This window comes from Clytia hemisphaerica, unplaced genomic scaffold (assembly GCF_902728285.1).
Source record: "Clytia hemisphaerica strain Z4C2 unplaced genomic scaffold, Clytia hemisphaerica genome assembly, whole genome shotgun sequence".
Lineage (NCBI taxonomy): Eukaryota > Metazoa > Cnidaria > Hydrozoa > Leptothecata > Clytiidae > Clytia > Clytia hemisphaerica.
This window is the reverse complement of record NW_027103905.1, coordinates 822,901-849,919: the sequence shown is the minus strand read 5'-3', so window position 1 is coordinate 849,919 and position 27,019 is coordinate 822,901. Positions and strand designations below refer to the sequence as shown.

The 27,019-nt window shown below is 36.3% G+C and overlaps 1 protein-coding gene across 1 annotated transcript in view; it reads left to right on the top strand.

Moving 5' to 3' along the window:
* Window positions 1-6,892: 6,892 nt before the first annotated feature.
* LOC136809007 (DNA polymerase alpha subunit B-like) overlaps window positions 6,893-27,019 on the top strand; it is a gene marked incomplete at its 3' end in the record, with an annotated part of 33,563 nt that continues 13,436 nt past the window's right edge. Inside the window, 6 exon segments of the mRNA XM_067065585.1 lie at window positions 6,893-7,077; window positions 20,534-20,661; window positions 21,063-21,157; window positions 21,716-21,770; window positions 22,114-22,232; window positions 25,145-25,350. Of these exon segments, the coding sequence (XP_066921686.1) occupies window positions 6,987-7,077; window positions 20,534-20,661; window positions 21,063-21,157; window positions 21,716-21,770; window positions 22,114-22,232; window positions 25,145-25,350 (694 nt within the window).

Sequence of the window (27,019 nt, the reverse complement as noted above, 5' to 3'; positions counted from 1 at the left end):
CCGATTATTAATGGATTATGGCAATGGAGACTAAAATGTAGCTCATGTGTAAATTTGAACAAGATTGGAACTTTTTCCATGATGCTACGTTTCCCTGTTCTAAGAAATGAAGAAAGGGAGAATTATCCTTGTTGACTTATTTTTCATTGTGTTTTGTTCGACGCAGTAAAATTTTAAATCTTTTGGCCATCCCTTTCCTGGGGGAAATTTGAAATCTTGTTAAACATTTTTTGGAATTTTTAGAAATTCCGAAATTCGCGAAAATCGCGCGCAAAAATTTCACTTTTGCTGGGCCTTCACGCCCAACGGGCTTCTTGATTATATGAATTTCGTTTTTGCTTTATTATAATCCGAAAACTGTTGATTGAAATACTTACCTAAATTAGACAAATTATTTGAAGCCTTTGTAACTTCAACTGTCATATCACATGGTTCACGATAAGTCATCAAATCTCTTGACATATCTTTAGGAAGAGCAACAGCCATTGTTGAATTAGAGCTCTTTGAAGAGTGAATTTATATTTCTTTCACTAAGGTATCAAAAAAGAAACTAGTTTTTTGATTAAAATAGTTACAGAGTCATTATGTAAAATCAACAAACTACTTCAAGGAAATCAAAATCACTTAGGTCCAGGATTTGCGTATATCTGCCCTTATGGAATTGAAATCCTTGCTAAAACCAACAACATTTTGAGCAAAAACCCCATGTTCGACGAAAACCTCTCTAATAAAATGGCAACATAGACATGGACCCAAAATAAATAATTCAAATGTCTATGTCATAAAAATCTGCTCTCCTACACAGATTTTCCAACACACCTAAGAACACTACTGCTGTAAATCAATTGAGTACCTTAAGTGCATCAATTTAAGGAAGGATTAAATTTCCAAAAAGTTTGCAAAAAAAAAGTTATGCTATCGCATAAATTTTCAAATCTTTGGATTCGTGAAATTTGTGAATTTATATAATCTTAGTGTAAAATTTTAAAAATCATATTTGTTGCTAGGAAAAAAAATAATAAATGTCTTTTTTCATTTTCATTTTCAAAAATTTTCTGAATTATTTTCATTAGAAATTATAGTGCTCCAGAAAATCATAGTGCTCCCAAATAGTGGTCCAAATTATTTTTTCAACAGCATTATTTGATTATGTAATGGATAAAAGAATTGGTTGAAAAATATTTGGGCATGCTTGGACAAATTTTGTTACTCAGCAGAGCCCCTTGCAGACTTTGCAACCCAAATTTTCTAATTCAAATTTTTTTCACTAACATTTGATTTCATTGAAAATTAGACCATTTTGAACACGTTCATTCATGTTTGTTTTAATTTAAAAGATTTCCTTGTTTTTATCAAATGAAGACCTATCATAGACTTCAAAACTTCTGGAAAGAACATGCCAAAGCGAAATGAAAATGACGGGCTATTTCAAAACAAAAGATTGAGTGGAAAGAAATTCTCCTTTTTTTCTCTGCGTCTGGAATGTTTTTATCGAAATGTAGAGTCTTCTTTTTCTTATTTTCGATTTTGGTGGTCGCGCACTGGGCGTCAAATTTCGAAACTGATTGCATCAACTTTCATCAATATTTCAGACAAAGGAAACTGTATTGGGCTGATTTTTATGGAAATGCTTTCTAACATACTCATCCTTTTGGACAAGTATTTTTAAGAATGGTAGTTGAAAATTTTTTACACAGTACAGGGAAAATATGTCCAGGAAGATAACTACTAAAAGAAATTCTTCAGAGGTTTATTTTTGTATGACTTTTCTGGGTTTAAAAACATTCGGTCACAGACTAGACTGGCCGTCAACTGGGCAGGGAGGGGTCTCTACCAGTTAGGGAAACCATCCAGGATCCTGCCATTCTATAAGCAAGAAAAAACTAAATGACACTTGTAAACTTAAGTTTCTTACCATTTCCCATCGAAAACAACAAAAAACATCCAAAAACATTGCTACTTCCCAAAGCCGGAAAACTTAGCGGAAAATATGATGCGGACGGGTGACACGAATAGAACAATTTTTCGATGGCCGCCCTAGACGATGTAGCAAACAAAGTAAGTGTGTCATTTTGACGCTATAGGGTGGGTGGGTTAGATCGAGTGATGCTAAGAAAATCTACTACAGATATTAATTTGCGAGGCCCAAGAGGAATTCAAATTTCCAGAAAACTATAACTTTCACGAGGAAATGAAAATGAGGGGTCCATAGGCCTCCAGAGGGTAAGTGGTTGTAGAGATATTCAAATTAATGTGTCGAAAATTTGACTAAAAATGTCGAAAAAAGGGTTAGGAAAATAGCTTGGAAAAATTCGAAAAATGTGTCAAAAAAGAAAAAAGAAGATTTTTCTAGTCATGCTTTTTTAATTTAGCATCTCTTTTTCTAGTGTAGCTAAAGGCCTGAAATTTGGAGGGAGGATTCTTTGATGATGTTAGACTATCATTATATAAAAATATTTGTAAAATATTTAGTATATTCATCAGAATAACGAAAGATATATATTTATTTTGGAAAAAAGAAGACATTGAATTGTTTTAATTTTGTTTTTGAAAAAAAGTAGCTTGGAAAAGTCAAAAAAGGTGGTAGAACCCATTTTCAAGGAGCCTCTGGAAAGACTAGAATTAGCGAATGTGACTTTTGAATTCCTCACCCTTTTTCTGATAAACATACAAAGTTTCAGCCTTCAACAAATTTTTCCTCTACCGGGTGCGCCACAAAAAAGTTTCTCTCTTTAAAACTAATTTTCCCGAAATCTAAAAATTTTAAAAGAACAATTCCTATTCCATTGGAAAGAAGAAAGATAAACTTAAATTTTGATGCGTCATTTAGGAAATTCCGTTCATTAGATCGAGAGTTATGTTCTATTGAATAAAAAAGTTACTTTCTGAAAGTGCTCAAAAACGTTAAAAATCGACCTACTTTTTTATTCGATTGAGCATAATTTTTGATCTAATGAATCGAATTTATTAAATGACCCATCAAAATTTAAGTTTATCTTTCTTCTTTCTGATGGAATAGGAATGGTTGTTTCTTAATTCTTAGATTTCGAAAAAATCAGTTTTAAAGAGAGAAACTTTTTTGTGGCGCACCCGGTATTTCCAGAAACATTTTTTCATCAACAGTTGCAACTTTTTTTTCTTACACGGAATTCGAATTTTCAAATGTTGCAAGACCAAGAACGTTTTGCAAAATTACCAATCTCCCATCTACTGTAGCCTGTGTCCACCACATGCGTTTGCATAGGGTAAAATGGCAAAATGCGAAAATCGATTTTGGCAAAAACTTTTTGAAAAATGACCCTACAAGATTTGACTATATCTTTTTATTCCATGAAGAGATTACAGTACTTTCAAATAAAAAATATATTGACAATGAATGGGTAAGCTTTCTAGAAATCCAAACATAAATTGCATAACTTTTACCAAAAAATAGCACTTTAAGATCAGAAACAGTCAATAACCAACTTTTTCCAGTTTTCATCGAGTTACAGGAATTACAGTAATTCCTTGTTTGTTTTGATCTGAAATTTTCAGTAGGGGTGACCAATATGGTTCCCTTGCTCATATCAGGGGGGCCCGGGACGGGGGTAAGAGAATTAAAGTTTTTCAGTAAAATCTTAATCACAAAGTGCCTTTTTTTGTCCATATCTTTTAAATAGTTAGTTCCAGCCTTATCCCTCCTTCAGTAAAGCTTCCTATATCTTTTGTCTTTCAGAAAAACCAAAAATATTGGCCTTAATTGTTTGCTTTCAGTAACTGTAGCCAGTAGTGCGACCCTGTATTTCTATTTTATTCCGCGCGGGTTTTTCAATAGAGATGTCACATGACTCAAATCCTGCAGTCTTATTGGACTAGAGAAAGCGAAAGTGAAATCGCACGATCTAGTTGGATGAAAAAAAGACTGTGGGAACTGGAACCGAAAATAATTCTCATTCTAAAACAAGATGGCGGCGAGAAAAGCAGGTCTTTTGCTTTGGACGAAAGGTTGTAAATTCTGGTTGATTTTAAGGTTTTATCTTATCTTATCTCATTTACTTTAATTAGCAAAGGCTTCTTTAATATTTGGGGAAGGTAAGTCTATAAAAGTTATTTGTTTTTCGGTGGAAAAAAGTGTTTAAAAAAGCATTTTTTGTGCTCAAGGTTTATTTTTCTTCGCAAATTTTTTTCTTCAGGCGAACCGGAAAAAAATTTTTGTTTCCGGTCCACCGGCCGGGTGAAAATTTATTTCGTCGTCACCCGGCTGCATTTTTTTTCGTACATCATCGTTAGGGTTAGGGTTAGTTTGTTTGTTTGGAAAACTGTCGTGAATCAGTTTTTGAGGCGTGTGATTTATTGCACGTGATATTTTATATGCCACTGTAAAATGCATGCCTAGAAATCACTTGGAATGAAGGTTTTATCCTGATCATTGTTATAGAAATGAAATTTTATTCATCTCAAACTAAACCCTGCATTGTTTTTGTTAATTCTTGCTTGCAACTCAACTTTTAAGAATGTTTTTTTTTTACATACAACTTTTATAAAAGAATCATGCTGATTTGTGAGTAAAATAAATAGAAACATTCACAAAGTGGGGACTTTTCAGTAAGTAAACAGCTTTGTTTTTATAAAAGGAATCATGCTGACTTGTGAGTAAAATAAAAAGAAACACTCATAAAGTGAGGATTTAAAAAATTGGGGAAATGTTTCTCTCACTCTACTTTTTTCTCAAAAAAGTTCACTTCGTATTCACAGTTTGGAGCCTTTAGCAATTGAAGATAAATATTCAAAATGAAAGAGAGTGTCCAGTTCTTAGAGATATTGTAACCCAATTGAAAATATAAACGATGAAAATTAAGCATTTGATGATCGCACGCCTAAACCACTATAAATCAAAATCTAGGCGTACGCGATGATCACACGTGAATTTTTCTTATGCCGAAGCCTGTAGCGGTGTCAAGTTACTACAGATTTAAGGTAAATATGACCATCATTTTAACTTCTACGAGTGCTTTAAAAAATCAAGTTTTGGGATCGAAATTTAGCAAAAAAAATTTTTTTGCGACCGGCCGGGTGAGTGTTTTTTTCTTCACCCGGTGGACCGGAAACAAAAATATTTTTAGGGTTCGCCTCAATCTTAAATAGATGAACGAGTATTTTACTGATGGTTATGATTTTTTCACAAAACATAGTAAAACTATTCAGGAACTTGGACCTTTCTACAGAATTTCAAAAAATCTGTTATCTGGAGATATATTGAAAAAGTTTAGACATGGGTAGTTCGCATTTTTCGCACTATTCAGGAACAGCATTTGTTTTTCACATTCCCAAACCAAATGCACGTGCCACAGTGTTATATACCGCTGTTATATAAAGCTAAGATCACAGGCTTTCTTTTAGTAAAAACCGGAACGCTTTAGCATACATAGAAAAAAAGTTTGAAGGGTTCAAAGTTCACGGAAAAATGAAACATTTGGTTTGACGTCAGCGAAAGTTGCTTGGCTTATGAGTGTCACTACCAGTGCGGAGATGCGAAAAAAATCCGGGAAAAGCAATTTGTTCTTTTAAAGTATAGCTAAATTGTTTTGTTCACATCACCACCCGCCTCCTAATTACTGGCGTGATTAAAAAAAACACGGGAATTTTTTCGACTGCTCGTCCGCCCACATCAGTTTGGGAAATTGCAGAGATCCGCAACGTTGCAAAATTTCGCAATGTTGCTTTTTTTGCAACGATTACCTCAGGGTGCACTGCAATTTTTCGCAACGTTCCCAATGGAAGTGTGCGATTATGAGCACCAACTATGACGACCAATTTTTGCAAACAGAAGCAAAACTAGGCAAAATCTTGCATATTTGAACAAAGTAGCATTTCTTCCAAGAATGATTGTGAATAATCGCTAGGTAGGAAATTAAAATACTAAGGTGAAAAGTTTCCTTTTGGGTTGTTCTTCAAAATGCACATTATTTTGGGACCCCGGTCCAGGCCCTGCGATGCCGGCTTTGGTCCATAGGCTAGGGCTGCAAAATTGTGCAGGGATAAAGCTGCCGAATTTCACAGCGCTGCAGAATATGACAACGCAAAAAATGTGAAATTTTGCAACGCTGCGGATCTATGCAACTTCCCGAACTGACATATGCATTTTTAACACCCGTTGCTACGCGAGAACAGAGAACTCGCCAAATGTATACCGCTTGCTTCAAAAGTTTTTTATAGCATACCAGGGGATGTCAATCGAACACAATCGAATTTGATTGTCAATCGAATCAATCGAACTCAATCAAACTCAATCGAAATGATCAATCGAATCGATCGAACCCAATCGAAGTGATCAATCGGACAATTGAAATCAATCAAAATCGGAAAAATGTAAAATTTCGATTGGGTTCGATTGGGTTCGATTATGTCCGATCGATCACTTTGATTGAGTTCGATCGGGTTCGATTGGTTCGACAATCAAAATATTCGATTGACATCCCCTGGATGGAGCATAGAAGAAGATCGCTTCTTCAAACAAAAATCAAAACAAACATGAATGAAGAGCGTGTGGTGAATTGTTTTTTAACACGCAGCTCAGGAGCAAGCAAACAAAATAAAACAATATAAAGATATGATGGAGAAGGAAATTTTAATAAAAACAAGTTTCGTCAAGTTTTGTTTGTAAAATGATGAAAAATTCATTCATATTTTTCTCACCTTTGATTTGATCGTCTTCTCTCCGCGCGGTGCTTGGCGACTAAGTAAACTGAAGGTACCTGAATGTAGTTAATACTTTATGGGAGACGACGCGGAAAAAAAGTATTCAAAATATCAAAGATAAAGGAGCGCCGCGGGTAGATAAAGAAGATTTCTCTAAACTTAGGTAAAGCTTTTGAGAACTTACCGGTAGCCGAAGAACTAATTTGCGCGGGAACCAGCCATCAAACTTTTTTTGTTATTGTGCTGTTTTTCGTAAAAAAGCTGCTTTTCATTCTCAACAAATCAATTGGTCAATCGACAGCTTCAAAATGAGCAACCCAGAGCTTGAAGAGGAGTTATCAACAGAATTTGGAGATATAGGAATAGATATTGAAGGGAACCTTCCAGTCTTGGAAAAATGTAAGACACTTTATAATTCTTTTTTTTTCTCTGTTTGAAGTAAGTAACTATTTATTTACCATTTGAACACTTAAGATACATGAGACGGTATCCACAAAATAAAAAAGGATGGAGACCGCCTTATAGCCTGGACTAATCATAAAGATGCGGCCACCTAAGTGCAAGTAACAATTGTAAAATACATAAATTATTTCAGTAGATTAATTTGAAATTTTTTATTTATTTACGGATTAAAGATAAGCTGTGGGTAGGGAGTGTGCTCAGTATTCCCTAAGACAGTGAGTAGAGGCAAGAGATTTGACAAAGCTAGAATCAGATGAGCTCAGAGTAATATTTGGATAAGATCGCTGAATACTATTCCATTGTATTATGCAGATTTTAGAAAAAGATTTGTTACCAAAAGTAATGGTATACTTACTTGGAATACTTGGAAGTGCTTTCGATGGTCTTCCATCTAGGTGAACAATCCAATGTCCGCCTGCCGATTATTGATTTGATGTTTGATTGAGTTGGATGCAGCATTTGTTGTTGCACCTAGAACAGAAGGTTCATCCGGAACAGAAACAAGGAACTTGTCTAGCTTCTTTTTGAATTCTAGCACAGGGCATCCACTTAAATTCCTCAATTCTTTAGGGAGGGAGTTGAACAAGATTGGCCCACGGGTTGATAAGAAATTATGTCGGATTGACTGTAGGGCAACTGATGTTCCTGTGATTCGGGCTTTCACAAAGCACAATCTTCCAAGTCTGGGTTGGAAAACAGGTTGTAACCCGTCTGACTGGTTGATATTAGGCACAAGGTTTTCAAGGATCTTCCACGTGTAGATGATCATGTATCTTTCACGTCTTCTTTCTAGCGAATAAAGCTTGAATGCCTTCAATCTTGACCAGTATGATTTTTCAGGGTGAATGATTTTTCGAATGAAGCTCCACTGGACCATTTCAAGACTTTGTATATCACATTTTAGCCATGGGTTCCAGAGTTGAGAACAATATTCGAGTTTTGGGAGAACAAGAGATTTCCAGAGAGTGAGCATTGGTGTAGCTGCTCTTGTTCTGAAAGTTCTCAGGATCCAGGATGAGGTTTTACGAGCATTGATAACAACATTGTTGATGTGGTGTTTGAATTTACAATCATTGGACATCAGTACTCCAAGGTCTTTGATATATTCATATTCTTTGATTTCAATGTTGCTACTGCTTGTGTAGTGTGTTTCAGCTTTAACTTCAGTGTTTGGGCCACATCTCAGCAGCTCAAACTTGACAGCATTAAACTCCATGTTATTATCATCTGACCATACATAGACTGAATTTAGGTCTCCTTGAAGTTTTTGTGTACAGTATCCTCGACGATTTTGATGCCTTTGATGAGTCTTGTGTCATCTGCAAAGCTTCTTGTCGAAGAGTGTTGGACTTTTTCATCAATGTCCCCCATTAAGATGAGGAAAATAAATGGTCCCAAAACACTCCCTTGTGGGATGCCTGATATGACAGGTGTTGGGTTAGATGGAGTCCCATCCACTAGTACGGTTTGATAGCGATTGGTTAAAAACGATTGTAACCATTTCAAGATTTTTCCACCAATACCAAGATTTTGAACTTTGGTAAGAGCGAGGTTTAAGTCCACTTTGTCAAATGCTTTGGAGAAATCAAGGTAGACAACATCTGCATTCTTGCCTTGCTCGAGTAGAGATAGAATCTCATCGTAGTGTGACAAAAGTTGACTGAGGCATGATCTGCCAGAGCGAAATCCATGTTGATTTGCATTGAATAAATCGTTCTCTTCAATAAAGTGTGTCATATGCTTTCGAAGAATCTTTTCGAAAATCTTTATTAGGTGTGAGGTGAGAGCGACTGGGCGATATCTTTCGGGTTGAGTTCGATTTCCTCCTTTGTGGATAGGTACAATGAGAGATTTCTTTAGAGTTTCAGGGGTCTTTCCAGTATCGAGGCATTTTCTCCAAAGGATGAGAAGAGGTCTTGATAGTGATTTTTTGCAGTGTTTTAGAAAAATTGCAGGGAAGCCATCTGGTCCAGCAGCAGAAGTATTATCAAGTTCATCTATCATATCTTCAAAGTCCTTTCTTGTTAGTGGGATATCTTCCATCTGCACTGGTTGGTCAGTTGTTGAAGGGGGAGGATGTTTGGGTGTGCTGAAGACTGAGCTGTATTGTTTGGAGAGAATATCTGCCATCTTTTTTGGATCACTGATAAGGTTTTCTCCATCAATTAGCGGTCCAATTTTGTTTTTGACTTTTGCAAATTGTTTTGCATATGAGTAGAAGTATTTTGGGTTTTTCTTGATTGCTTTTATTGCTCTATCTTCCTCAAATTGAAATGAATGTTTATAAGCTTTTTGAAGTCTTACTTCAATTGAAATTAGCTCTTTTGTGAGTTTATTACGTCTTGAAGGCGAAGTGGTATGAATTAAGAGCTTGTTTATCCTGCGTCTTCTTCAAGTCAAGTTAGTTTTAAGTCTTTGAGAAGGGTCATATCTTTTTTGCTTTACTCTTCTTGGTGGAACATGATTTTGTGCAATTTGAAAGGTGATTTTGTAGAAGCTTTCTAACATGTCATTTGGAGGTTTCTTTCTGAACTCCATATCCCAGTCATAATTTTCTAAACTGGCATCGAGATCTGACCAGCGAACAGCGTCACTAAAGAAGTTCAAAGAGTCGAAGAGTGAAAGCTTAGGTTGACTGTGGGATGGCTCGGTAGTAGCATTTGGTTGATATAAGGTAGCCATTTCAATTAACGAGTGATGAGAAATGCTATTTAGAGTCGTAAGAATATTGTGGGAGAGAATCAAACTGTCATTATTGGTAAGTACAAGATCCAAGGTGTTCCCATCCTTATGGGTTGGTTTGGTAATGTATCAGTTCATATGTAGATCTTGAAGGAATTGATCCAGAAACTCTATCATTTTAGGTTCTTCAGGATACGATGCTTGTTTTCGGATACACAAGGGCCATGCTATGTGGGGTAAATTGAAATCTCCACCAATAATTACATCTGGTGTGGGACTGCCAATGTCCAGAATCTTTGATTTCAACTTAGATATCCCGTCTTGAAATTCATTCAGTCTTGAAGGGTATCCATTCGCTGAATTATCTGGTTGGCGGTAAACAGTTGCGATGACAAGATTTTCAGATTTCGAATGCAGAGCAAGGATTTCAACAACTCCGTTGGAGAATTCCACAACTTTTTCAAAAGTATTAGCTATATCGTCTCTCACATAGAAAGCAGTGCCTCCACTGTCGCGTCCTCTTTTGGATTTTTTCTGTCTTTTTCTGTCTGACCTGAAAATTGTATACCCATCAATGGCTAGTTCTGCATCAAGTTGATCTTTCAGCCAGGTTTCTGATAGGCCAATAAAGATTTGATTGGAAGGTGTCAGAATATCCTTCAAATATGGTGTTTTAGATTCAACTGTTTTTGGAGAGAGACCTTGTATGTTGAGGAAGGAGAAGTAATTCATTGTTGCATTTGAGTCATTGAGAAGTCTTGCAGATTCTTCAGTGGATGGAAGCGGGGTGGTTGTTGAAGGTTCTTTGGAGGTGGTATGTACATTTGCATGAGGGGTGGAATTTCCATTTGTTTCATTGTTTTGTTGATGGGGGGTTGGGCTGGTAAAAATCCTGGTAGAATTGGTGTTGGTTGTTGTTGCTGTGGAGCCATAGGTTGGTATCTTGTCACAGGTGATATCTGGCTCATTATGTAAGAGAACTTTGTGTCCATTACCTTCATTATCTCTTCTTTCAGAAGGTGGACTGATTCTAAAAAATTTGGGTCCTTGTTGCTCACCTCAGGTTTGGGCTTCTCTTTTTTTGTCCCTCTTACATGCCTGAGATTACAGTCTTTTTGGTAACAGCAGCCTTTAGTAATTGAAGTTGAGCACATTTTAGGATGGAAGTCTTGACATTGTTTTCCTTTATTACATCCTCTGGGGGCTCGAGTTCCATGTGAAAGTAGCTTCTTGCACATCCTTGGGTGGTTAAAGGAACAGTTTTTCCCTCTCAAGCCATGCTTGCAATTCCCTTTAACGTAGAAACGACAGGTCATCTCCTTTTGAAGCAATGTTTGGTTGTCATTGCCTTTGGGTGAATTTGGTGCAGTTTGTTCAATTTGATCGTCCTTGGGATGGTCTGGTGCAGATGTCTTTTTGCGGGTTTCTTTGGGAAAGTCTGGTGCAGGTATTTCTGTTAAGTCCTCATCAAGGAGATTGATTTGTTCAATATTCTCAAGATCTGGATAGATTCTTTCTATTTGTCGATTGGGAAGATCTGGTATTGGTTGGTAGGGTAAGTTGGTGAATTGGTTTTGTCTTTGGGTTTCTGGAGGGCTGCTTAATTCTGGCTGGGTAGGTGGTGTAGAATCTTTATTCTTTATGAACCTTTTCTTTTTTCCACAATCATCTTGTGGGATTTTGGTTAGTTCACAGGGTTGACAGACGTAGTAAAGTCCAGGGAGATTGAAAGGGTTGAAAGTCTTTTTGAAGGAAGCAATGTCAAATTCCATTGTTGTTGCACCAAGGAGTTGAAGGTAGCATTTACGATGGACTTCTTGGCCACAAAAGACACATGCTAACAATGGAGTGTCTTCGATTTTGAAGCAATATGTCTCATTACATACTGAGCATTCGTCAGGAAGAAGATTTTGTAGTCTGCAAATTAGTGCATTGACATTTGCTGATTTTACATATTGTTCTTGATTTTCGACTTTCAGGTAGGCTAAAGTTGATTCCAGAACAGGTTTGTTGGATTTGTCAATGTCTTTAGTAAGTTGATCGAGGGATTTGCCATATTCATAACATCTAAGGCAAGACTTAACTTCATCATTTGGAGCAGAAATGCACAATTCAGCAATCAGATTCTCTGCAGCTTCAACCTTGTTTTGCCGTTCAACATTGTCAGACATAGTTACGATTAGGGTTGACGTATGGAGGTGAAAGTGTAAGGATTGTTACCTGCTCAGCTGCACATGGAATTCCAAACTCTGTCATGTGCAGCTGATCCTACAGTTTAAGAGTTGACAATCCTTTTGAAGCTTGTGGGAATACTTTAATGGGATAAATTTTCGCGGGGATTAAATTTCGCGGTTAAGCTCATCCGCGAAATTTTAAGATTTCGCGGGGATTAATTTTCGCGGATGGCACTATTGGGGGGGCATTATTTTCTCGATTTTGTGACTTTTACTGTCAAATCATGCATATTGGTTGTTGAAATACACATTATTTGCGCCTCTTTGATGCAAGTAACCATTCAAATAATATTTATTTGACATATTTTGAGTTTTGTTTAGAAATATTTCGCGGATGGGCCTTTTTCAAATTTCCAATGGGACTTATTTTCGCGGATGACACCCAAATCCGCGAAATCCGCGAAAATTAATCCCCGCGAAAATTTATCCCATTAAAGTAACGTGTGCGGGGCAGGGATTCTTGTGCAATCAGAAGAAAGAAGAAAAATTAGTCACTTAGCTGAATGGCTGCACTGTGGGATGAGGGGTGTATTGTAGGAAGGAACAAAAAGGAGCTTCAATCTTGCTCCTCTGGTACCTTGATTATCGTCACCTTCAGCTTCAAGCTGAACAAATTCAAAAAAATTAAGAAGATCTTGGGGTAATCTATTGTTCAGGAATTTGTGAACAAATGAAATATTAAGAGATTTGACTAGGTCAAAGATTTTAAGAATTTTAAGATCAGAAAAGAGTGGAGAAGAAGGACATTGAAAGGAATGAAAAGTCATGAGACGTAAGGCTTTCTTTTGAAGAATAAATATAGGTTTGGATGTGGTTTTTTCAGTGAGGCCCCAGAGCTGACAACCATATTGGAGATGAGAGTGAAATAGAGCGAAGTAGATGTTAACTAGAGTTTTTGTTGGAACGTAGTGCCTGAGCTTAGATAAGATACCATTTGCTCGAGCAAGTTTGGCTGACAAAAAAGTGGTGTGAGCTTTCCAATTGAGATGCGAATCAATCAAAATACCAAGATATTTGATATGGGAGCTTTGAAAGATTTTCTTACCTCCGATTTTAAGAAAAGGGATGAAAGGAAGAGGTGTGCGACAATAACTTGCATCAGTGGAGGCTAACATGCATAGCCCTCAAATGAATGACCTGGCTGGTCATTAAAATACAACTATGCAGCTCCGCTCACAGCAGCTCTACTCTACTATTTTTGTTTTGATTTAACTTTGTATTTTAATGACAGTGTAGCTGGAACCTTGATATTCCAGGATTAGAAAAAGCTATACCTGTTATCTTTTTTCTTTAAAGAATCAACAAGCCATCAACATCGATAAATTACACACATTTCCTCAGAAACTTTTAAAATTATCTGCCATTATGACTTTCTTGAAGCCGTTCTAAAAAATTAACCAATCGGGTTAGGTATCGGAATTCCTATGGGAGCTCTTTTCCGAGATTTGTAAAATAGCTAAGTCGATAAAAAAACTTTTCCCGGGGGTTTGAGGAATAAACAGAACTGTTATCATTTGTTTATTGTTTAACCATATATTCAAATTTGCGCTCAAAAATACTTAAATATATAAGTTAATAATATTCAATATACTATATGTATCTCTCAGAAAATTACAGAAAGACATAGTTTATCATTTGGAATACCCCCCTGTTTGGACCATTCCATCGTGGGCGCAAAATAGGGCGGAAACTAAGTAGCACCCTCAGTGCAAGATTTCCGTCTCATCTTTATTCACCTGCGCGAAAACGTGAGCTAATCATTTTTTCTCACGCGCTCAAGGGGAAAAGGAAAGTGATTGATATTCTTTGAAGGAAAAACGTCAGAAACATACCCAAAGACCAAAAGATGTATTTTTTTGTTGAGAATCGATCCTGTTAAGATGAAAAAATTCCTGCTATGCATTTTTTTCGGAACGCTGAAAAACTCTAATTTCCATTTATGAAAATATTCTCCTATATTATGAAAAAAGGTTGTGCAGGTAGGCCAAGCAGTGTTAATTAGACACCACTATAGATAACAGATTGTAAAATATCTGTTTTGTGAAAGTATAAAATGCATGCAATAGTATAAAATCTACTGAAACATAAAATCCACAGAACCAGCCGAAGAAATGAAATAGCAGTGAAAAAAGAAGGATACTTCCTATTAGACAAAGTTGCCACACTTTTGACCTGTTATATCAAACAACTTAGTAATAAAAATCGTGACTTTGTGTCTTTGATGGTAACATCCAGGTTCAAAAAAGAAGCATGATTTTCAGAGTGCTTAATTTTGATTGAAACAAGTTCCCATCATTGATAGCACACAAATCATCGATGAATCTTTTAGTTGAATGAAAATGGCAAGCCTTAACCTTATTTTCCTCAAGCATCTTATTAAAAATTGTTTTTTTCAAGGCAGGTGACATTGTTGTGTCACGTGATTGGAATTCCCATGGAAATTGATCCAGCACCATTTTGGGCTAACCTCTTCCTCTACCAATATGAACAACGGTACACGAGCAAGCTCATTGAGGAAGGTAAGGGTAAAGCTCACCATTTTCATTCAACAAAGAGATATATTGACGATTTGTGTGCTATTAATGATGGGAACTTGTTTCAATCTGTGTATGGAGAAATCTATCCAGATGAACTTGAACTAAAAATTGAACATTCTGGATCTCATGCTTCTTTTTTAAACCTAGATATTTCCATCAAAGATGGGATTTTTATTTACAAGCTGTTTGATAAGCGTGACGCTTTTCCTTTTTCTATTGTTCGAATGCCACATAAAGATAGCAACATGCCTGAATCCATTTTTTATTCTTCGTTTGTTGGTGAACTTCTCCATCATATAGGAGGATATTTTCACAAATGGCCAAAATCCTGTGTAGGTCGAAAAGTGAGGAACAGATAATGTGTTTTCTTGAAATATTTTTTGACTCATATTGAGTTACTTCTTTCCATCTTAACTCATATTGAGTTGCTTTCTTCCTTGTAGTCGCTTTAGATCACTAGTTTTGCATTGATGGATTTCTATGTCATCATATTTTCCTTTTCAACTCCAACCTGATTGATTTTCTGTGAATGTTCATTCTAGATTTTTGTTGTATTTGTATTGTCTTTTTGTTTTGTGGGTTTTGTCTTTAGTGTTTCCATTTTGAGTAGTTAAAGGTTTTATACTTCTAGACTATATATATAAATTATACATAAAAAGAAAGCCAGAGAGATTGAGAGCCAGAGATTGAGAAAAACTAAAGATCTCAAATTTCATGAAAATGGACTTTTGGACCTTTTGAACTGGGGGGTATCTGAATTAAGGTAGCGTACAATAAATATGCAGATGTTTTTATAAAATACTTATAGTCTTTGTGGGATGATGGTTTCAGCCATTAATGAATTCGAATTTTTCACTTTATAATCGAAAGCATCACTGGTCGAAATATCGAAAAAATTAAAAAACGTAAGGTTTCACTAACATGAGTCTGGTAGATTTTTAAAAAATATGTGCGCAGTTAGTTTTTTACAAGATTAGCACAGCCGCGGTGAGCGCTATCGTAATTATATCACACATATCAATTTTTTGCTCTGGAACACTGGAATAGCACCGGAAGGTTCCAGAGTTCCGGTGCAGACTAATCATTGAAAATCGTGCTCCCCATTATGATTCTTCATGGGAATCAAACCTATAAAAGGCTATCAGGTTTGTAAAGAAATGGAAAAAATGTGATGAAATGGAGATCCATCAAATTAAAAAACTAAAGATATAAATTACCTCTGGAAGAATGTAGCTCAATATGAGGGAGCATGGAAAGAAGAAGCAACTCAATATGAGTCAATAACAAATGGATACTTTCACGAAACACATAATCTGTTTTTCTGTTTTCAACCTAACAGGATTTCAGCCATTTATGAAAATATTCTCCTATATTATGAAAAAAGGTTGTGCAGGTAGGCCAAGCAGTGTTAATTAGACACCACTATAGATAACAGATTGTAAAATAGCTGTTTTGTGAAAGTATAAAATGCATGCAATAGTATAAAATTTACTGAAACATAAAATCCTCAGAACCAGCCGAAGAAATGAAATAGCAGTGAAAAAAGAAGGATACTTCCTATTAGACAAAGTTGCTACACTTTTGACCCGTTATATCAAACAACTTAGTAATAAAAATCGTGACTTTGATGGTAACATCCAGGTTTAAAAAAGAAGCGTGATTTTCAGAGTGCTTAATTTTGATTGAAACAAGTTCCCATCATTGATAGCACACAAATCATCGATGAATCTTTTAGTTGAATGAAAATGGTGAGCCTTAACCTTATTTTCCTCAAGCATCTTATTAAAAATTGTTTTTTCAAGGCAGGTGGCAATGTTGTGTCCAGCACCATTTCGGGCTAACCTCTTCCTCTACCAATATGAAAAACGGTACACGAGCAAGCTCATTGAGGAAGGTAAGGGTAAAGCTCACCATTTTCATTCAACAAAGAGATTCATTGACGATTTGTGTGCTATTAATGATGGGAACTTGTTTCAATCTGTGTATGGAGAAATCTATCCAGATGAACTTGAACTAAAAATTGAACATTCTGGATCTCATGCTTTTTTTTAAACCTAGATATTTCCATCAAAGATGGGATTTTTATTTACAAGCTGTTTGATAAGCGTGACGCTTTTCCTTTTTCTATTGTTCGAATGCCACATAAAGATAGCAACATGCCTGAATCCATTTTTTATTCTTCGTTTGTTGGTGAACTTCTCAGGATTGCTCGATCAACGTTACTTTTCGAGGACCTGAAAGTTAAAGCTAAAGTTTTCATTGAAAGAATGTGCCGTCAGGGTGCTGATAACGCAAAGCTAGATTGCAGTCTTTATAGGGTGATTGTCTGTCATATTTCAGAATTTGAAAGATTTCAACTTTCTCAAGATTCAGTCGTTAGCCAGCTTTTGTGATGATCGGTCACAGGTGTACGGGGCTAAATTCTCATTCTTTTCCCACTCTTTCTATCTTCTTCTTTGAACTGTAAAATGTGTGTGAGAGCCACCGGGTTGGATAGTGGCAATCCATCCCAGTTCCTCCCTATCTAGTATGCTTTGTACAACGTTGTGGCAGAAACGGGACAAAGGTGTGGTAACTTTGTCTAGCAGAAAGTATATTTCTTTTCCGTTACTTCGGCTGGTTACGTGGATTTTAAGTTTTAGTTTATTTTATATTTGCGCGCGTTTTATACTTTCACTAAACACATCTTTTTACATTCTTTTATCTAAGGTGGTGTCTAATTAACACTGCTTGAGCTACCTACACAACCCTATTTCCATCATATAGGAGGATATTTTCACAAATGGCCAAAATCCTGTGTAGGTCGAAAACTGAGGAACAGATAATGTGTTTTCTTGAAATATTTTTTGACTCATATTGAGTTACTTCTTTCCATCTTAACTCATATTGAGTTGCTTTCTTCCTTGTAGTCGCTTTAGATCACTAGTTTTGCAATGATGGATTTCTATGTCATCATATTTTCCTTTTCAACTCCAACCTGATTGATTTTCTGTGAATGTTCATTCTAGATTTTTGTTGTATTTGTATTGTTGTATTATTTTGCTTTGTGGGTTTTGTCTTTAGTGTTTCCATTTTGAGTAGTTAAAGGTTTTATACTTCTAGAAAATTTACTTCAATTTTCATGCAAGCAGAGGAAAATGGCAACATCAGTATCATATAATAAAGCTCCTCCTCTGCTATCCCAAAGTAAGAACTATGAGGATTGGAAGAAATTAATTTGAATTTGGACGGAGCTTACAACATTGGACAAAAAGAAGCAAGGACCGTCCCTTGTACTCACTCTTGACGGGAAATCACAAGAAGCTGCATTGGAACTTTCGAGAGAGCAGATATCTTCTGAAGATGGAGTTCAAAAGATCATCGATAGGCTTGATAAGATCTATGCAAAGGATAAGTTGACAGAAAAGTTTGATGCCATTGAGAAATTTGAGACTTATAGACGAACAAAAGAGAAGAAGATACGAGATTTTCTAACAGAATTTGACAAAAGATATTATAAGATAAAGAACTATATTAACTACCCAGATGATCTGCTAGCGTATCGGCTTCTAAAAGCTGCCAATCTCGACAATTCTCATGAAAGACTCATAAAAGCAACAATAACGGATTTAGTTTACGAAGATGTGAGACAAAAGCTAATAAAAGTTTTTGCAGAAGAGTCTATCGAAGGAGATCGTGTATACTACAAGAGAAATGATAGCAACGAATGGAAGTGTCCTGGTACTGTGCTTGGTCAGGACGGTCAGCAAATTCTAGTCAAACATGGGAGTTACTATGTTCGTGTTCATCCTTGTCGCGCTAAATTGGTACATGAAAACGACAAACCTATTCATTCAGAGGAGAAAACGGAGGCAGAGACGACCAGTACCACTGAAGAAAGACTCCCAAGATTAAACATTCCAAACGTGAGCCATCAATCATCAGAAGAATCAGAATCAGACGTAGAAGATTCTCTAACACCCATCAATAATGATCCACCAACTAAACCTACCTAGCAATTACAAACTCAATCCACTTCAGTTGAGACACACAATTCTCCTCAAAAGGAACAACTTAAACTGAAACCTAGATGTCAAAACTGCCTTCCTTCAAGGGAAGGAAATTGATCGAGAAGTGTTTGTTCAACCACCAAAGGAAGCCAACACCAAGTACCTTTGGAGACTTTCCAAAACCGTATTGCCTTGCTGACGCAAGCCGTAGCTGGTATTTAAAATTAAGAAGTGAGCTTATCAAACTTGGTGGAAAGCCCATCGATTTAGATCAAGGGATTTTCATCTGATCATCTAATGCATCATTAATTGGAATATTAGTGTGCTTTGTTGATGATGGGATTTGGGCAGGAAGCACTACCTTCACAAATACTATATCAAAGCTAAAGGGCATCTTCAGAACCAGCAGCGAACACGTGCAACACTTCAAATACATTGGTATTAATCTCAACCAACACGAGGATGGAATTATTACCATCAGTCAAAATGATTACGTCACAGAATTGGAACCAATCACTCTAGAATCAGAGAGAATGAAGTGCGTAAACGATGATCCAATCAATGAAATTGAAAGGACTAAATTGAGGCAAACACTTGGTAAGCTCAATTGGTGGTATGTATGTCAAGACCAGAAATCAGCTTCACGGTAAGCGATTTGTCATCAAGAACAAGAACAGCCACAATATCTGACATCAAACTTGTTAACAAGACGATAAAGTTCGTAAAAGCTTACACCTGTCACATGACGGTGCCAAAACTGAATTTGGATAGCTTGAGCATCAAGGTATTCACTGACGCCAGCTTTAACAACATTGAAGGTGGTCAGAGTCAAGGTGGCTACATTGTCTTCTTAACTGATGGCTCAGGAAAATCATCACCGATTTCCTGGAGCTCAAACAAGGTTCGTCGAGTAGTCCGATCAACTCTTGCAGCCGAGACACTAGCTTCTGTAGATGGTGCAGACGCATCGTTTTTCTTAGCAAAAATGATTAAAGAATTCTTGTCCAAGACAGAAGTTGTCTGCCTAACTGATAGCAGATCACTCTTTGAATGTGCCGGTTCAACAAAGGCTGTGACTGACAGACGACTCCGTGTAGAGATAAATGCTCTAAGGCAAATGATCAATACTGACGAAATCATCCTGCAATGGATTGGTGGAAGTCATCAACTGGCCAACGTTCTGACAAAGAAAGGCGCATCCCCCTTTTCCCTAATGGAAGTGCTTGAATCAGGGGATTCGACATCGGTCGTAATTAATGGTGAACAATAACCACAGCACCATTGTTCGTGTTAAAACAAAAACAAAAAACAAAGAAAAAAAAAACAACGGGTAGAAGTAAAGTTATCACGCTATAAGTGTTAGACAGACTATATATATAAATTTTACCAAATACTAATCATAGCACTATACTTATCATCATAAATATTTCTAAACATATAACAATTTTCTGTCTAGTGCTCGATTGCACAGACCATCAATTGACAATCCACTTGATTGAGTGAGCTTGCTCATATACCTTTGCTCATATTTGTAAAGGAAAAGATTAGCCCAAAATGGTGCCCGATTGATTCCCATGGGAATCCTGTCAGGTTGATTTTTAACGTTTTTGAGCACTTTCTGAAAAAGGAATGGTTGTTTTGAAATTTTTAGGCCTTGAGAAAATCAACTTTAAAAAGAGAAACTTTTTGAGGCGCACCCAGTATATAAATAAAGACTCCCATTAAGATAGCATGGTTGTCAAGAATATTTCTTTCCTTACTGCTAAAGTGGAACAAAACATTTTGCTATTAGTGATTCTGATCTTCCTTTTGTTAGTATAGTATCTCTTAGAAGTTAAGGCCAATTTAGGAAAAAAGAAAATCAGAAAAATGACTCCTAGAAAAAAAAGAGAATGTTTTCTTATTACATTGTCCAGTATACAGCGCTATGGAATTCAATTTCTTCTTACAGTGACAGGCTTGTGTAAAACTTTCAAGCTTACAGCTGAAGATATCACTGCACAATGGATGACATTTGCGTTGAAAGCTACAGAATGTACTGTTATAACAGAAGAAACACTTGATGATTTTGAGAAAAAGGTATGTTTTTTCAACTTGACTATACTGAGTTCCTCATATTGTTGCCTCTATAATAAATGTATTGGCAATTTTTTGAAATCACTGATCCATGTTTGATAAGGTAAAGGCACTTGTTTGCATATTCTGAGAGAATCGGGAATAGAATTTTTAATTAAAAAGTCATTTTCCAAATGAAATAAATGGGACATACTATAAGATCATCTAAATCTTATCTTATCAATCACTATGAAATTTCAAAAAAAAATTAAATTATTTTTTATTTCAAAGAATTCTTAAAATAGAACATTAATTTAGAGGACTGTGACTTTCATTTTATTTTTTGGGTACAGTTTCTGCTCACTGTTATTTATTTTGTACCTTTTTGTCTATGATTTTCTAACCATTTATTTTTTCTTATTCAGCAATTGTTGAAAGGGAAGAAGACTTCAAATGTGAAAAAGAGTAGTGCACAAACACCACACAGAAAATCTTATACAGGAAACAACATATCTAGCCTGTATCCTTTTGATATTTTTCTAGTAGTTTTGAAAACATTTTCAACTTTAGTGGTAGCCTCGATGATTGGATTCAACTTTAATTGCATACTGTACATTTTTCTTTGGGTAACTCATTACAGTCAGTTTTTTTATTGAAAGCTGGTTTATAAGGCCCTGGGATGAGTTATTTTTACCAAAATAATACTAAAATTTTAGTAGTCTGGAGACTTTAAAAATGGCTGGATTCAAAATGCAAGAAGATTTCTTCTGATTTAAAAGATGTACATTTGAAAAACCTACGAATGCAAACAAATGGTCCCACTTGGTGCATATCTGGGGTATTGTTACTGAAATAGTTTGATTATAGGGGCCCAGGAACAAGTTTTCAGGGACTCTGAAATATTTGGAAAAAATGTAGTGAACCTTGCTCAGTTCGCTCATCAAACTATGTATTGTAATTCTGTTTAAATTCGGTTGTAAAAAATTTTCAAGAGGAATGAAAAATAAGGCTTGTCTTGAGAAGAATTTGTTGTTATTAAAAATTTCCTTTACTAAACTATTGTATGATGATAATGCAGATTTGATGAGGAAGATACAATGCTTGGAAGTTATGCAACAACCCCTGAAAGTAAAGTAAGTCTTTGCTAAGAAACGATTTTGCTTGATGTATAAGATTCATATACACCTTACTTTTACTATTTTTTTCCGTCTTGCCAGTAAGAGTGGTTTTGGTTCAAATGACCATCTAATCCTAAGGTTTCCGTCCATATTCACAAAACTTAATTGCAACACTGTGCCTCTCTTACACAGATATCTTACCATTTTTTAGGGTCTTTATTTTCAAGAAATCCCTCAGACTTTCGTAATTCGGTGAAGATTCTTAAAAGAATTGTAAAATTTCTGTTTTTCAAAAATTATTAAGCTTTAAAAAACTGAAAATATTGAAGAAACTTCAACAAAAACCTTTTGTATTTAGCAATCGATCAAGAGGAGTCATATCACGCCAGAACAACCATCCAACAAACGATTTGCATCCATTGATGCCACTCCAATATCACAGCGTTTTTCACCAGCATCATTGTCTACCCCTTCATTGTAAGTTATTCTGTTAGGTTTGTATTTGTCAAGATAAAGTCATTTTTCATCGACTACTTTTAGTAAATATAAATATTACTCACACAAACATATAGTATCTAATCTAACTTATGCATAACAAGAATGGGTTTTTTAGCTTTTAAGTCTCATTCTTCTACCCCTCGAAATCGCTTAATAAATCTTGATTACACTGTTTTAAATGACAGAACTGTATGTTACAACTTTTGCGAACATGTGAAGGTGAACACTCCAAATACAGTAACCCATACAGAGATTATCAAATCTGTATCCTCGGCTTGTCATTCGATTTTACCAACCAAACCTAGAGCACAGCCAGGCTGGTTTGAAGCAAATAAAGAAACTTTGATCCCGTTGATAAACAATCGTAATGAAGCAATGCAAAGAGTGCTACGAAGGAGGACGAGAAATAGCAGTGAGAAATTGAAACATGCACGAAAGAAGCTGAAACGTGAAGTCAAAATTGCTAAAAACAAGTGGATAGAGTTCCATTGCAATAACATTAATGACTTTGGTACCAAGAAAGCTTGGGAATCTATTAAAATACTTAGAGGTTCTCTAGCAAAAATTCGTCCATCTGTACAAAAACAAATGAAAAAGCCAGATGGCTCTACATGTCAAACACCCGAGGAAAACGACACCGTTTTCTATAACCACTTCAAGAATCTTTTTGATCAAGACGGCACGTACGATCCCACAGTGCTGGACGAAATTTCCCAACACCCTGTCCACAAAGAATATGACCACCCTCCGACAGATGAAGAAATCCAAAAAGCTACGCTCAAGCTCAAAAATAATGCACCAGGTGAAACAGGAATCATGTCCCAACCCCTAAAAGCGTTGTTAAATCATCCGGATACTCGTATCATCTTACGACAGATCATTATAAATTTTTGGAATACAGAAATTGTTCCTGATGAATGGAACATCGGTCGACTGATTGTACTCCCAAAGAAAGGTGACTTATCACTACCCAAAAACTATCGTGGGATAATGTTGTTAGAAATTACATACAAAATCATTGCTAACATTTTACACGCCCGATTGCTTCCGATAGAAGAGCAGCTAGATCATGAGCAACAATGCGGCTTCCGACCAAAACGTGGCTGCATTGACGCTGTCTTCACAATCAAATCCGCAATTAAGAAAAGGAGTGAGCATGGACTAGAGTCGTGGGTGTTATTTCTTGACTTAGTCAAAGCGTTTGACAGAGTGCCCAGAAAATTGTTATGGGGCATTTTACTGAAGTACGGTGTGCCACCTAAACTTGTGAACCTCCTAACTGCTTTACACAAGACATTTGCTGTTAAAATCGACAACAACTTCATCACTGATCCCATCAACAATAGTATCGGTGTTAAACAAGGGGATGTCCTAGGCCCCATGCTCTTCACGTTCTTCATCACAGCAACCATCAGTAGTTGGAGAATAAAATGTTCTGCCACTCCTTGTGTATTCATGACCAAAAATGATGCTCAAATGACAGGTAGATCGTTCAAAGCACGTGGAGAACCAATTTCGTTGCTTGATTCAGAATATGCAGATGATACTGCAGTCGTATTCGATAATCGTCATGATGCTGTTGTTGAGACGCAATCACTAGTTCACCACTTTTCTCGCTTTGGTACAGAAATCCACACCGGAGTAACAGAGCCTCGTCAAAGCTCAAAAACGGAATTGCTCTTCTGTGCCAAGGCACCTTCTCTTTACGAATCGCGAGAAGATTACGATAAAGCTGATTTCTCTGACATCATTTTAACCAATAACCGATACATCCCAATCGTTAGCCAGTTTGCATATTTAGGAAGTATCATTACAACAAATGGTACGGATGACCTCGAGATTGAAACACGTATTCGTAAAGCGGGAAATGCGTTCGGCGCACTGAGAAAATCGATTTTCAGCTCCTGTAGTGTCGATTATGTCACAAAGGGTAAAGTTTATTCTTCTTTTGTTTTACCCATACTCTTGTATGGTGCTGAATGTTGGTGTGTTACAGAAAAGTTATTTAAGTTATTATCGAGATTTCATCATCAATGTGTTCGTGTTATGTGCCACACCAATCGCTTTCGGGCTTGGCAGGAAAGGCTTACGTTGTTATCTATGTTCTTTAAAATCGATTGATTTGTATGTTGTAAAAAAGCAATTACAATGGGCTGGTCATGTAATGCGTATGTCGTGGGAAAGGTTACCGAGAAAAATGATATCTTGTTGGGTTCGATCTAAAAGGCCCAGAGGTTGTCCAAAGTTTACATATGGTAGATCTATTTCTAAATGTTTGAAAAAAGCTGGTATTGATAAATGTAATTGGTATGTGATTGCCTCTGATAGACTGAGATGGTGGAAGTTGATTAACAATATTTCGTAGATTTTATTTTAATAGCAGTCATTTATTCTTTAGTTATTTATTTTCATTATTTATTTTTATAGTTTATGTAGTATATTGTGCAGTGATCTCTGACTTAGGTTAGGGCCTATCCCCATTTTTGGGAAGGTGTATGTCTTGTCTTGTCTAAGTCTCATTCAGGGTAAAATTAGTTATAGAGACATCATACTAGCTGAAAGTAGAGTCTACTAATTATTGTAAACTTTTTTTAATATTATTTTTGCTCATGGTTAGACCATGCTTTGTTCAGGTCTTCTTTGAATTTCATCCTCGATTGTGCTTCGGCAAGATATCTTGGAAGTGTATTTTAAGTCAAGATTTTGAAGGCCTATAATCTGCCAGTTGTTTTCATTCATTTGGTTAACAACTGGATTCGAATGTTTTAAAAAATCTGACCACGAAAACAGAATAAGACAGAAATAAACAGAGCCCGCATAAAAATGGACAGACTTTCACTGTCGTCATTTTTCAAGCTAATAAATATACTCTCTGTGGAATTTTCTTACAGGTCCACACCGTCTGCAAAATACGAAGCTCGATCAGGTAAAGGAGATGTTTTGGCATCATTTGGACAAGGTGTAGACAATAGCACACAAATCCAGTGGAATGGACAAGGCATCCAGCCTCACATTCGTCTGTATGTCGACAGTGAAGAAGATAGTTTGAAGAAACCCTATAAACATATGTTTCAAAAGTTACAAGATAAAGCTGATGGTAAGACAAACCCACAAACCCACTGAGGCCCCTTCCCACTGGAAAAAGGGGGCAAAATATCGTCCCCTATGGAAAATTATACTCCAATTTTTGGTTCCACTGAAAATAATTAAATAAACCAATCCTCGCTGCAAAACATTATGCTAGTTTTCCTATCCCCACTCAATTTTCTGACTTAAATCCCAAGCCATAAAAATTTTGGGAGTATCAATCCTCATCGAGTTTCAGTCTATTATTTTTACCCCCACTGGCTGAAAAAAATGATTGAGGTTCCAATTCTGGCAGGCATACACCAGCCGACTTCTGACAAAGATATTCAAAAATAATACTCTCGTTTTCAGTTCAATATGAAAGTTTTGTAAGACATTTGACATTTGCGAAAATTTTGCAGTTGCGAGTTGAATACGATGGGCGATTTCTTTTTCTCCGGAGTTAGGTTGATTCGAATTGAGATAAGCACCAAGGTATTTGAAATTCGATACATTCGACAGTTGACTTTCGTTCAGATCAACGATAGAAGTGGGATACTTTCTGTTTCTTTTTAACGGATTTGAACTGTTTATTCAGTTGTCGATAGAACGAATTTTTGGAAGACTCGGTGCTATCTTCGGTAGGAGCATAACAGTTTATGATTTTTAATGAGCAACCGCGAACTATTACGTCAGCTGTGATTATTCGAGCATCAATTGGCGTAATCTCAATTATTTCTATAGATGGATCAATTTTGATGACAATGCCGACACCATGCGTGCGTTTATTCACGTGGCCGGACCAGTGAACTTCGTATTTATTACCAGAGTCTGATTTAATAAGTGCTGAATCTTTGTTGAGTCGACGAACTTCCTGTAAGCCGCATATCGATAGGTTGGCTTTACTGATCTCATTGACAACACGTTCAAGCTTTTCATCATCTTTTCCTGTTCGTATGTTGATGGTTCCAATGTTCCAATTGTAGTGAAACATGAATTTGGATTTGTGGGTTTTTCAACCAGATTTAAGGATGTGTGCGGTTAGTCCATCACCCCGAGACAAATAAACAGTCATCAAATGATCATCATTGTTGGTTGTCGATGTTTAGGTGTGGTGGATCACCCCACTTTAATGTGGTGGATTTTCTTTCACCACCACACCCTTTTTTCTTTTTTAGTGATCTTATTCACTAATTCTTAATGGAGTGAATTTTTTTATCTGTATACCTAATGTTTTTATATCCTATCGTTTCATATTGGCCAATTAGTTCATTATTGATAAAGCTCTGGCGGGGGGGGGGGCTGGGGAAAAGACTTTAAGTGGAAGATTGACTCTAGTCAACACGTACATAATCAAATAAATACAACAATATGGGTATAATGGGTGTTGCATATACGTGATATGGTTTTCCTTATGAAAAGGGTTGAAAAATGTGTCTATAAATTGTCTGTTTATAACATAGTTTCCTGGGTGGTTAAAACCACCCTTTATACAACTCCCCCTTAAAGGCCAAACCCCTCTGTATATAAATTTCTCGGACCCCTTAATAACCGAGGCTTTGAGTCTATCGAAGCAAGCAATGTAATAACTTTCTTTGTTCAATTGTTGCTTGATAATGTTGAGACTTTACTGAACACCTCTCCCCCTTACAGGGTTGTCTGAGGATTTGAAGACCCCTCTCCCGTGAATATAGGGGGAT